General features: G+C 39.2%; 1 protein-coding gene across 2 annotated transcripts; it reads right to left on the bottom strand.

Moving 5' to 3' along the window:
* Nucleotides 1–160: 160 nt before the first annotated feature.
* Nucleotides 161–12,383, bottom strand: LOC308318495 (matrilin-2-like). Of its 2 annotated transcripts, none has more exons than XM_080768068.1 (13): nt 12,242–12,383; nt 10,150–10,298; nt 9,126–9,698; nt 8,844–8,960; nt 8,334–8,456; nt 5,334–5,456; nt 4,945–5,067; nt 4,322–4,444; nt 3,797–3,919; nt 2,844–3,254; nt 2,350–2,502; nt 1,439–1,531; nt 161–937 (listed from the first exon to the last, which is right to left on the bottom strand). In XM_080768068.1, exons 2-13 carry the CDS (start codon nt 10,274–10,276, stop codon nt 882–884), a joined length of 2,145 nt encoding a protein of 714 aa, XP_080624194.1. In that variant the 5' UTR covers nt 10,277–10,298; nt 12,242–12,383; the 3' UTR covers nt 161–881. The 2 variants fall into 2 exon arrangements, with proteins under 2 accessions (XP_080624194.1, XP_080624195.1); XM_080768069.1 differs by having other exon boundaries at nt 10,150–10,277; nt 12,242–12,381.
* Nucleotides 12,384–13,658: the final 1,275 nt, after the last annotated feature.

Genomic DNA, 13,658 nt, shown 5'->3' on the forward strand with positions numbered 1-13,658 from the left:
CATTACAACCGTACACACACGCACGCAGACAAATAGAACAGGATGTCAAGGCATCAAATCCAAGGCAATTTACTCTCAAATCTTGGATCTTGTATGGAATGTTAATGAAATGGAAAATAACAATTGACAGGGCAAAAAACACACAGAATAGTATATGTTTTATTTTTATTTTCAATACTGTTAAATATTTGTAATTACATAACAAAGCATCTATCAGACATTGTGTTTAAATCTTTAAGTTGCAGTTTCCTGCCATATAAATGTTCCTCTTATAATTTTGACATCACTTCCTTCATTTCATACAAAAAGCTTGTATACAATATAAATAGTAATTACAGTAGAATGCACAGTAAAAATCCATGTGAATGTATCAATTTGTAACTCAGTCGAGTGTACAGATGTTACGTGTTAATGAACACAGAGGATTTTACTGTGTACCATATATTTCAGTGTAGCTTTTTGGAATGGATTAAAGCTGCAATCCGGAATTTATTTAAACCCATCAAGACCTGAGACTTAAAAAAGGAAAAGAAAAAAGCCTTCTAAATCAGTTTTCTGAAAACATAAAAATAATAATGGCACAAGTATAACAATGTATAGGTTTAACAGGTCTCAATGTCTCAATTAATTTAAACCAATCTGTATGTTAGAGTACTTTAATACAATATTATAACTAGTACTTCTGCAGTGGTTAGAGTTGGTCTCCCTAGTATACTCCCTACTACTCTCATATCTCCCCAGAACAAGTGGGGATGCCATCTTGGTAGAGTGGCAGACGTTTTGCCTCCCACATGGACGCTTAGGGATTGCAGCTTTAAAGAATATGTAGAATGCTACACTGTACCGTCAGAGGAGAGGTGGAGTGAGGAGGGAGCAGACCTTCACTTATGTACAACTTGATTCTCAAGGGTCTCCAACTTCTTTGTCATAGCTTCAAGTGGACATGTTAAAGAAAGTATTAAAATATACTGTATATATACTACAAGAAAGCCTGCAACAAGTGATTATTATATATTATAAATTCCGCTTTTGATTAATCGGATAATCTGCGTTTGTATAAACTGTGTTGTTTTATTTAATAATGTTTTTTCAATGAATCGGCATGAAGAAATTCAAATAGATTTTTCATAATCGACAATATCAGACACATAGACAAAGTATAAATCACAAACAGACATCCCATGACTTGGCAAATGCAAGTCTTGGAATCCCACAGAGAAATCCAGAGTGTTAGGTTAATTTGACTCTGAAAGTGTATATTTCTACACTCTTGAGTTAAAATTATAAATGAACACTGAGGATTTTACTGTGAGACTCCATGAGCCTTCATAAACCTAGATGGACCTGTCAAATGCTCTGTCCAAGGACTTTGGAATAATAAACCAAATAAAACTTTATGGTTCAAAAGCCTTCTCTCGGATTTCTTTTTAAAGGATATTGTTTTGGGTCAGTGTCTTCAGCTTCTCTGTCACCTGGTTCTGGAATGTTATCAGAGTCTCACACTGGCACATATCCTTATCAGATGGCTTGTCTGCCGGGAGAGAATTAATCAGTGGGAAAACCTTAAATCAGTTTATTTACAATTCATATAGTTATAGGTATAACATGTTACCGTAACAATAACATTCATCTGTGTACACAATAGATGGCAATGTTATCATCTAGTTCATGTGCAACTGACGGCCCGGGGGCCTCATGCGGCCCTCACCTTCACTTAATGTGGCCCTCAGGTTAATATCAGAATACTGATATACTATTCATTTCAGCTGTTACAATTACAAACATGACCCGCTTTAATTACTTCAGTCTATATGACTATATTAGTAGCTGAATGATTAGTATTTTAATTGTATTGTCTTTTTTTGTCCAATGCATTTGTATTTAAGTTCATAAAGTTAACATAAGTATAAATGCATTTGAAAAAAAAAAAAAAATTACTTTCAGGATTCCAATTCAAACACAGCAAAAAAAATGTCAGGATTTCAATTAAAATATAGCAAAAATATTTTTGCTACGACAGTAATATGCAACGTGGCCTTCTGGAGTGAGTGTGGAATTATATTGGCCCTCTCCATCAAAGTTGCCCACCCCTGATCTAGTTGTAGTAGTCACTGCACTGCCCTTTGGAGACAGTAGAGGGCAGAGACACACCACTATTGTGGAGGAAAGAGACTTAAATCTGAGGAGTGATGTTTCTGTGTTTGTTTTAGGGCATCATGGAAGTAACAGATGAAATGTACTGTAAATAGAGATAAAATGTGATTGGATTATAGTTGTATTATAAATTATGTGTTCATAAGAATTGATTCATCTATTTAGACTATTCACATGTTATGCAGGTTACTGTACCTTTACATATCACTGACTTCAACTTGTTTGTGATTTCTCCCATTTTATCAAAATCTTCAGTATAATACAGGTGCTTATCATCAGGCTCAGAAGCTATTTCCCTCAGCTCCTCTTCAATAGCTTTGCCAACACCAAGGGCATACATTGTGACTCCTGCAAGTTACAGAAACCAAGATGTCACAAAACAATGTATTTTCTAATCACAATTTCACAAACTGAAATGACAGCAACATTTAATGGTGAAGTGAAATAATAAATAACTAACTTTAACTGTAATAATAGTTGTGAGATTTTAGCAATAGAAAGAGCTGTAACAACAGTTAATTTATTCTATGGCTGCGTAATCCTTATTATCCTAATATTCTTCTATATGACAGAAAAGGCATTAAGCCTGTCATTGCCTTGCTGTGACTGGTAATAACACAGCATGTACTGTGCCAACTAATATAGCCAACTATATTATTATCATATGAAAACAATCAACTGTACTGTACCAGCTTTTTTTGCCTTGGTAGCCCATTCTGAAACATCATCCTGGGATCTTCCATCAGTGAACACAATGCACACGTGTGGGAGGTTTGGCCTGGCACCTTCCTTTGTTGAAAAGCTGTACTCAAACATGTGACGTAGAGCTGATCCAGTCATGGAACCTCTGCCCATGTACTGCATACGGGTCACAGCCTGTTTGATATCTTGAGCTGCCGTGTACTGGCCCAGGGTGAACTCAGTACGGACTTTGGTGGAGTACTGGAGCAGTCCGATATGTGTGCCAGTTGTGGATACATCCAGGGAGTCCACGATACCATTGACAAACTTCTTGACCAACTCAAAGTTGTCAGAGCCCAGGCTCTTGGAACCATCAATCACAAAGACCAGATCCATGACTCCATCCCCACAATCTGTCTCTGTAAGAGAGATTTTCATTGAATAACATACCAGTAATTCAAGCAAACACACAATAAACTGCTGTTTGATAACTATTGCATTCCTTTTGAGGTAAGAGTTGTGTACAAATATCTCCTATATTCCCATCTTGCTCCCTGTTATTTCCATTTTAATAAGGTCCCATTCCACAAGCAGTGTTATTAAACCGTAAAGGGCATGGATATAGCTTAGTGCTATTTAGTATGTTTACAAATTGAAATAGTAAGTTAAAATTAACCTTTTACTTTACTCATCCAATGGAAGCTATGCATATATTATAAAGTAACATTGAGAGAAACAATATATTATTACTGTTACATTACTACATTACAGTTATTCAATCATAAAACAATGCTAGCAAAGCAAATTCTCAGCGGAAAAAATACTTTATCGTGTCATGAATCTAATTCCATGTTTCTATCTCTAAAGAATAAATAAATAATCTTCTCCATGGTATTTAAGCATTGATTAATGTGTTTAAATATCCAATGTACATGTATGATTATGATGAGTTTGGACTTACTCTGGCATGTTTTCCCATCCGGTCTGAGTGTGTAGCCTTCTCTACATGTACACACGCATGAGTTGTTTGTGTTGATGAACTCCTGCTCACATCCATGTTTGCCATCTGCACAGTGGTCAATCTCTGCAGTGAAACATTTGTAGAAGGAGGAACCCTTAAAAAGGTGAAGCAGCTCTGCTTGTCTAATATCTAATAGTCTAATATCAGAATACAGTGCCCACAAACCTGCACCTTTATCATAACATAATATATATTCAGATTAACACACGTACCCATCTTTAATCTGAACACTTTGTATCAAGAGCTGTTGTAGAAATTATATTATCAATTTTGTTTTGTATTTTCTTATTAGACACTGTTTTCAAGGCATCTTATATCATTGGCATGCTATTTTACAGAACCTGGTTTAATCTAACATGGACAACTGTTGTTTTTCCTGGAACGATTGCCTACTCTGAAACACGTCCCACACACATAGCAGTGGAATAAATGTTTGATCTAAAAAATAAAACGAGTGAGACTTACTTTTGCATGTTTTCCCATCAGGTCTTAGTGTGTAGCCTGGTCTACATTTACACACACAGGAGTCCTCTGTGTTCATAAACTCCTGTTCACAGCCATGGTTTCCATCAGCACAGTGGTCGATCTCTGCAGTGAATCACATTCATCAGAACTGAGATGACAAGATTAGTAAGCAAGGTATATTATGGCACAAATCATGTTTGTTCAAGACCGGGATAGTCTATGAACAGCAAATACAATGTTACCTTAGTTATCATTACACAATACTGTAATGTAGTGTTACTAGTGTACATTGTACAGTATGGAATAATACACATACATCAAAATTAAATCACCCGTAGTCTTAAACTCATTGTATTGCTACTGCCACAGAGGAGGCAAAGTCTCACAGGATCAAATAAATGTTTAAGTACTTGTACAATGATCAGCAGCATCCCCTGGGCTGTCTAGTATTTCTCTCTAGTCTCTACACCATATCTCTTGTAGATTGGCCATTTACACCAATTGTTCGCCACAGAATAGGGATGCTATGGCTAATGTACAACACATATTGTGTAAAGAATTACTAAATATTTCCTTTATACCATGAAATATCTACACACTAGTAAGCATCAGTTAAGACTTACTTTTGCATGTTTTCCCATCAGGTCTGAGTGTGTAGCCTTTTCTACATTTACACACACAGGATTTCTCTGTGTTCAAAAACTCCTGTTCACATCCATGGTTACCATCAGCACAGTGGTCGATCTCTGCAGTGAATCAAGGTTATATAACATTACACACTAAGGTTAGTAAGAAGGATGTGACAAGAACTGATTTATTTTAATGGTCATAATGATGTGCATCGACTATAATCATTTGGAATACTACATAGAACATGTTTTGCAGGATTTATAAAAATGCAACCACACTTAGTTATAGGTATTGTCATATCAACTTCCAGATTACAGGAACCTGGTATCTAATTTTCTACATATGTCAGGTTACAAAAAATTAAAATACAGATGATACTTACTTTTGCATGTTTTCCCATCAGGTCTTAATGTGTAACCATTTCTACATTTACACACACAGGAATCCTCTGTGTTCATAAACTCCTGTTCACATCCATGTTTGCCATCAGCACAGTGGTCAATCTCTATAATAATAATTAGTCAAGGCACAGAAATAAAGATTAGAAATGAACAGAAGATGCATGTAAATGAATGATGCCACTGTCAGCAGCACTGAATAGGAAAGCGAAAGCTAATATGAAATGATCACTGTTTAATCACTTCCAAAGCCTCTAGTCTAGCTTCAGTGAAACGGACCTAAGTGACAATTGTATTTTTGGGACAGCTTTGTTCTTCTTTTTGCTAAAAATAGCTGATCTACAAGCTACAAAATCTGCTATTTTTAGCGAATGTTCCCCCAGATTAGGCTTGCTGGGGTTCAAGTGGTGGTTAAAGCATGACTACATGATTAGAATTTGCATGGATTATCCATGTGGATCGAAATAATTATGTTATTAGAATTAGCAACATGATTACATCATGCTCTAAATGCTGATATCATAGTTCTGTTGTTTTACATAAAGAGAATAAAAAACTCCAACAAGAAGAAAACTTGAGTAAGTGGAAAACATTGAATGATGGTGAATAGGGAATATCAAGCAATGTAATTGTTATAATGAAGCTGTAGAAATGTGTAACAAATAATCAATAACACTATTCCTCAGGTTTCACACTGAGGAAGGCCTCCGGGCCGAAGCGTTCAGTGTTTGTTGCTGCTGGGGGAAAACTTTAAATAAAACGGAAATCCTATTGGATATAAAGTGAGTGCTGGTATTCTTTTCTATAGCTCATAGAACACACACAGACAATTTATAACATGACCAAGAATATAAATGTCAGTGCTGCCAATCTCAAATAATTCCATCCAGATTTAGAACATATATACTGATACAGTCATGCTCACAGCCATGGCTGATCACAATAGTCTATTCCTGAAGGGGGTGAATTTCCCATCAGCAAACAAAATACTACCACAACTACAACTAAGACTATCTGCTGCTACTGCAACTCAAACCCCTGAGGAAAATGAGTCTCAGGTAAACACTCATATAAGGGTCTCTCGGAGTTACATTAACGCTCATTATTTTGCTGTGTACTACTCCAAATACAGAGATACAATCTGGTCTCAAAACATCCCATATTCCAACATGACTTTACTGCTAATGAGTGAAGAAAATATGTCTAAATCTATAGATAGAAAGAAACTGTGTCAATATAGATAAAAACAGTCTTTAATGGAGCCTGAATTAATTGAAAATAAACATCATTAGACAATCAAAGAGATTAGGCTCTTTTAGGCTCCTCAAGAGAGCCCGCCTAGAGGAGCTGGCAAACGCAGCATCCCATAACCAACAAGGAACAGTTGTAGGAGATATGGACATTAGCATCAACCCACCAAAATAATCGAGGCCATTAGATCACTCAAAAACGGAAAATCCCCAGGTGCTGATAACCTAAACGCAGAACTCTTTAAAGTCGATCCAGAGCTAGCTGCAAACATCCTACTCCCACTATACACCAACATCTGGGTGGAAGGGAAGATACCATCGGACTGGACAAAAGGAGTGATCGTTAAGGTTCTGAAGAAAGGCACACTATCCGACTGTAACAACTGGAGGGGCATCACACTTCATTCTGTTCCCAGCAAAATATTCTGAAAAGTCATATACACCGTATTACACCAGCAGTTAACAAAGTACTTTGCGATGAACAATCATTTCACATATCTTGGAAGTATCATTCACCACGATGGGGGAGCTAGTAAGGACATTCAAAACCGGATCAACAAAGCATACACAACCTTCATAAGACTTAAACAAATCTGGATATCAAAGCAATACAGCACAAAAACAAAACTCCAGATCTACCAAAGCTGCGTACTCTCAACACTACTATACGGCGCAGAATGCTGGAATACAACAGAAAAAGATATCCATAAACTATCCACTTTCCACACATCATGCCTGCGAAAAATCCCATGTATATTCTGGCCCAAGACCATCTCAAACAATAACCTCCTCAACAACACCCAACAACGCACCATGCACAGTATAATCAATCAACGCAGGTGGACCTGGATTAGCCATGTGCTCAGAATGGACATTAACGCAATCCCAGGGGTCGCATTACACTGGACCCCAGAAGGAAAGAGGAAGAAAGGCAGGCCTAAAATGACATGGCGTAGGACGATCGAGAAGGAGCTCCAGCAACAACATCAGAGCTGGGGGACCTTTGTTACTGCCCTATGTGCCAGCCGGCGTAATGGGGATAAGTAAGAAATGAAGTAAGACTATCAAAGAGGAGGCCAATATGGAGTCCGAATGTTTTCCTTCTTTAGACATAGATCATTCTGCTGAAATCAATATCCAGGTATTCAAGGACATTGTCAGTATCATGATAAAAGGCAAAGCATATATAATTTTCTTTAATACAGTAATCTAGAGGTGCAGAACTGTGAGCCAAAGTCTGTAATGGGAAAGATCAAACATCACATGATCTCATACTGTTTTGATATTGCGTTATACTAGAGTACACCACATTTCAACAGCTGGTAGGATGATTGAAAAAGCAAACTTCCTTAAAGAAAATCTCCTCCACTTTAGGCCTGGCCAACATCAACTAAATGAACAGGAGGTACATTTTCCAAATGTAGGTGGATGGATCACTTTGACACAAAATGTGTGTGTCCTTTGGACTGGTCCCGCAGATTGTAATCCCAGTTAATCTATGAGGCCACGTTGCACTACAATAGTATGGAGGTATAAATTAAATTATCCATGTATGTCTGTGTGTTTCTGTAATAACTTGATTAATATTGCACTGACAGATACACATATAAATAAAGACAGGATGCAATAAACTGAAAAGAGTGGGGTTCCATGACATCAGAATACAGTTCCAGATATTTCAATGAGAGGAAGGAAATAGTGATGGTATTATAAAAAGAAAAGTGGGTGTATTACTACTGCATGTCTTCAGGTCCTTGTTGAGTTGATATCCTGGACGACAGCGACACTCATAAGCATCAGGCAGGTTGGCACAGATGTGGGCACAGCCATGGTCCACCACAGCACACATGTCCTCAGCTACAACAATGACAGAGGCACCAATAATGTGTTATTATTCATGGTGGAATTTTGACAGATTAACTGACTGATCTACAAATACCAGAGGAAAGAAAACACAGGTAGTATCGCTACACATGAACTAAGCGAGATGCTTTCAATACGTCCACATGGGAAAGTATTGATGATCGCTGCTCCTCGAAACGTATGAACTATATGTTTCTGCTTGAGGCAGAGCCCAGAGCACAAAACACAATGCGCCAAGCCAACACTCCAGCTCGTCTTTACCATTTTTAAGTACCAGAAGAGCACTGGCACTTAAATATTTTGTATGAACACAGCCCCTAATGTTACGTTTGAATTCCCGTAGTTGTGTAAGGTTTGATAAGAGAAAAGCAGTTCCTTCACCTTTACAAGTCTTGCCATCAGGGTTTAGGGTGTAGCCTTTCCTACACTTGCACCTGTAGGAAGCTGGGGTGCTCGCACAAATATGCTGGCATTGATGGTCCACCTCTTTACACATATCTGAACCACACACACACACACACACACACACACACACACACACACACGCACACAAAATAGTGAGAAAAATCCACAATGAGTAAAATATAGGGATCAGCCCTTCTCACTATTTCAATTCATGTACTGTATCTCCACCGAGGGGGGACAGGAGCAGAGCCCGCTCACCTCCACACAGTTTGGACTGGAACACAGAGATCAGCGTTTCAATCTGACTGAAGTTGGCTACCAGGTACACATGCTCAGCGTGAGGCTCACTCCCTATGGCTTCCAGGGTGTTCATATCCACCCTGCCCACTCCAATAGCAAAGATCTGGATTCCCGACTGCCTCGCTTGAGCCGCGACTTCCTCCACCGTGTCCTGGGGACGCCCGTCCGTCACAATCATAGCGATGCGAGGGATGTTGAGGTGGGCTGACCGAGCGCCTTCTTCCTCTGTGAAGGCTGTCTCCATGGTGTACTGGATGGCCAGACCGGTCATGGTTCCTGAGGCCATGTGTTCCATGTTCTGTACGGCCTGCACTACCTCAGCCTTGGCGGTGTAGGTGTTGAGGGAGAATTCGTTTTGGACAAAGCTACCGTACTGCAGCAGACCGACCCGCGTCGCGTCAGGACCTATTTCCAGGAACTGAAGTAGCTTGGCGATGAAGGTCTTGACCTTTTCATAGTCGTTTGGACGGATGCTGCGGGAGCTGTCGATGACAAAGACGAAGTCTAGCGGGACACCTTTGCAGGGGTTCTCTGAGATCAGGGACACAGTGAAAAGCATTGTGATTGTATTACTAAAACCAATGTTGTTTCAAATCAGAGCTCATATGTATACGTTTTTAATAAAGGCAGTGTAATTTTGTTTGTATTGTTAAGCGTTTGTTCAGTAAGGGTATCCCTGTCTCTCCAGATCTTTAATAAACAGGTCAGTCAGGAGAGAGTAGGCTACTCAGATACAGGATAAACGAGTGAAATTAGAAGTGACAAAATTGGAACTGGACCACTACTTCTCTTAAAAATAAAATAAAATCATCTGAAAATGAAAATGTATTTTTAGGTGGTGAGACACGCACGCACACCGTGCACGCATGCACACACACACACGCACACACGCACGCACGCATGCACGCACGCACGCACGCACGCACACGCACGCACGCACACACACACACACACACACACACACACACACACGATTACATACCCACTAACTTTGTTGGTATAGTGGACTCATTTTGGGATCTAGAAAGGTCGGGTATGGGGCGTCGCTTGTCTGGCCGGGCTGCATCACAGCACAGCAGGCAGAACAGGCCGAAAGCCAGGGTCCTCATTCTGAGCAGACACACAATCGTGCTGGTGTTAAAAAAGAGAAGACAAACTAAAAGTTGATAGTAACAATTTAACAACATGCAAGAAACCAGAAAACAGAAACAAGGAACATGCAAAGTTAAGGGTCAGAGGGACAGTGGGGAAGAAAGAGAGACTGAGTGGAGAATATCTTTGGTGAATCACAATTAGAAATGTAAAAAGTAAATGTAAACAAATTGCGTTTCCCAGCTTGATAGTAGGTGACCCCCGGAAATGCTTTGGCCATGTCTCGTGACCCCCTCCCCGCCCATCTCCCCACCCTCAATACTGTAATTGACCGCTACAATAACCTTAATAATAGAGAAAATACGTCATAAATAAATACTAAAGCCAGATATACTATGTGTACTATGTAAACTCTCAATTTCTATTTCCCAGCCAATCAGTTGCAATGTTTTTTTGTTTTTTTTTGTATAATCTGGGGACCCCTCAAAATAATTCCGGGACCCCCCCGAGTGGTTGTTGAGAACCCCTGACCTAAGGGACACAAACACTGTAACACAAGAACGATCAACATAGCAACTGAGAAAACCTAGACAATCAAATAATGAAAACACAGAAAATAAAAATACCAATATATCCCAACATGTAGTAAAAGGGGTCCAGATGTATGATCACAGTAAAGACAGAAACATTGAGACATGATACCTGTCGGTGATTAGGAGGAATTATAAATAGGAACACTTTCACCTCTTGCATATATGACCCAGCTTCAGATTTCACATTTTAAATGCTAAATAGTTGTCATACCACAACCACATCATTCATTCATAGCATTTAATAGTTCTTCTGGAACCACACAATGGAGCAAATCATACCGTGCAATCAAGGTGGTTTGTTAATTAATTCAAAATACCATCCTGTCCTGGACTCCTGTACCAGCACACACACAATTGAACACATTTTAGAGCTACCATAAAAAGGGGATGAGCTTAATTTATGCTTCTTTTTAATATAAGGTTTTCAATGTACAAAACTGCAAAAGAGCATGGGATTTGACATGTTCTGCATCTGCAGCATGGGTGGCTTCCGGTGATTTAGCACAGACAGAATTCCACCACGGTCCTCTGGAGAGTCATCCCCTTCCCTTTCAGGTTGAAACCAGATTGCAGAAACTGAAATCCTGAGCATTTCAGTTCCGTTGACGGCAATGGCACAGACTTTGGGCTCAGTTTGTACCGTTCGCAGGAATGGGAGATACAACAGGAGACAAGTTTATGGTTTGCTGCTGACCCGAGATAAATAAGGGTCACACACACATGTAGCATCCAATGCACTCGTGTCGACCTATGCCCTCGCATCTGTTTGAGGTCTTATTTCTGCTGTAAGATATAGCCTATTATATATACCTGGAGACTGCAGCCCTAAATCTTCACAACTTAGTTTCTCATGCTTGAAGTTGACTCACTAGAAGAGCCATTAGCCAACAGATGTTTGAATGATTCCAAATTAGACAAGAAAGATTTGTTTCCCTACCATCAATCTATCCTGAAACGTGACTATCACAAACTGTAAACAATTGTTTTACAATTCCAAATTCATCCTGTGAACGAACAATGTTTTTATATTATACGTTACAAAATAGGACACTTTTCATAAATTGCATCATTATTCAAAGACACTCCCCTTTCCACATTAAAAAAGAGAAAAAAATGCATTTTATAGCCTTTCTGTTTTGTATATTCTGGAACTTTGATGACTTTTCATGATGCAGATTATGGAAGCTGAGTTGCTGCCAATACTCTCTTGTAAACACTGGGAAACGTTACGTACGTAACAGGTGCCTAGCTTTGTTTTGTATAACAGAATTCAAAGAAATGTCAACAACTGTATCATCATACAGTTGTTGACGATAGCTGATCAGAATAAAACCTTAACTTATCTGGAGAGGAAGATGTGGCCTATGCATGATCATGAAAATGACTTACCTTATTTTGAGTATAAGGTGTATGAGTATAAATCCTTGCAAAGGTGTTAGACATCAACACGAAAAAGAAGTCCCACAAATAACTTCAGTCAGATCTACTGGTATGAATACAGCTAACTATCTCTCCCTCTTCACTCTCTCTGTCCTTTTTCCTCTGTCAAACACGTGCACTGCTCTGCCCCCAATTCTCTATCCAGACTTTTTCACTACTTGCTCCCTCTGTCTGACTATAGCCTGGGAAACGCCTCTTGTGCAACTCTGTTGGAAAACACAATCACATCACAGTTCTATCTATTCTCACATTCAGTGTCACTTTTTTACCAGTGGTGACCACAGTGAATAAACTATCTTGCCAGAGTACACAGTAAAATATCCATTCCTGAATGTTAATTTAGCCTGTAGGTAATTGTTACATAACAGCTAAAGCAAATGACTAAGGAATACAAGACAGATGCAGTAGGGACATCTAGGCACAATATTTTTGGGACAGGTGGGCACCAGGACTATCCTGACATCAACATTATTATTACCTGTGGTGAATAAACTGAGTATGCGTTAAATACCTGAATGTTCATTTAACTCAACCTCTAAGGGTTCATTTGTGATCCAGAGGGCTGTATATTGCGTGTCTTACCAGGTCTTATTACCTAACTTGAGTAAACTAAAGACCTGGAGGCGTGATCAATGCTCTTTGGCCACTCAGAATAGCCAAATGGCATTGATCACGCCTCCAGGTCTTTAGTTTACTCAAGTTAGGGAATAAGACCTGGTACTTAAGACACGCAAAATACAGCCCAGAGGGTCCTGTTACATGATGTAGCTAAACCAAAATAGGTTTTTATCGTTAAGTGTTGCCAAAATACACTACCTCTACTTTATCCAGAGGATTCCAGCTACTGTTAAATGGTTATTGTAAGTGACATTTGGATGAATTTATTCTCTACATGTATTCCCAGTCAGCAAGTTTATGGAAAGACTCACAAGGAGAGCTCACTCCACTCACCATGAAATAACCTACTGGCCACAAAATAAACACTTTTATACATGGTAGGAGCACATTATCTCAATGACTTTGCAAGGTATAGTATCTGCTATTTCTGAGGACATGGTGATGGCAAAGCATGAGTTAAAAGTAGGAACAGTTTCTTTAGTGGGTTATTGATAATTGTTTACTGTAGGATCAACTATAGCAATGCTTATTGTAATTTCCATTAGAACAAACTTGATAGACAAGTTTGAAAACACTTCACCTTCACCTATCCCGTAACCCCGGAGGGTCGTTGGGGCACCACAGACGATCTGTTGACCAGCTCTCTCCATCCCCCTCTGTCCTCGGCAGCTCTCATTGCCTCGCTGAGTTTCAAGTGTGTCCATTCTCCAATGTTATCTTCCCATCTTTTCTCCCTCTTCTCCTGCCA

The sequence above is a fragment of the Protomyctophum bolini genome, assembly GCF_963924005.1.
Source record: "Protomyctophum bolini genome assembly, chromosome: 7".
In the NCBI taxonomy this organism is placed as follows: domain Eukaryota; kingdom Metazoa; phylum Chordata; class Actinopteri; order Myctophiformes; family Myctophidae; genus Protomyctophum; species Protomyctophum bolini.

Bases quoted from the DNA above. Each gene is read 5' to 3' on its own strand.
- LOC308318495 (XM_080768068.1), bottom strand. From the start codon at position 10,276: ATGAGGACCCTGGCTTTCGGCCTGTTCTGCCTGCTGTGCTGTGATGCA. The intron at 5,068-5,333 runs GTAAGTATCATC...GATTCACTGCAG, and splicing joins TGATGGGAAAACATGCAAAA to AGATCGACCACTGTGCTGAT. The intron at 3,920-4,321 runs GTAAGTCTCACT...GTTTCACTGCAG, and splicing joins TGATGGGAAAACATGCAAAA to AGATTGACCACTGTGCAGAT.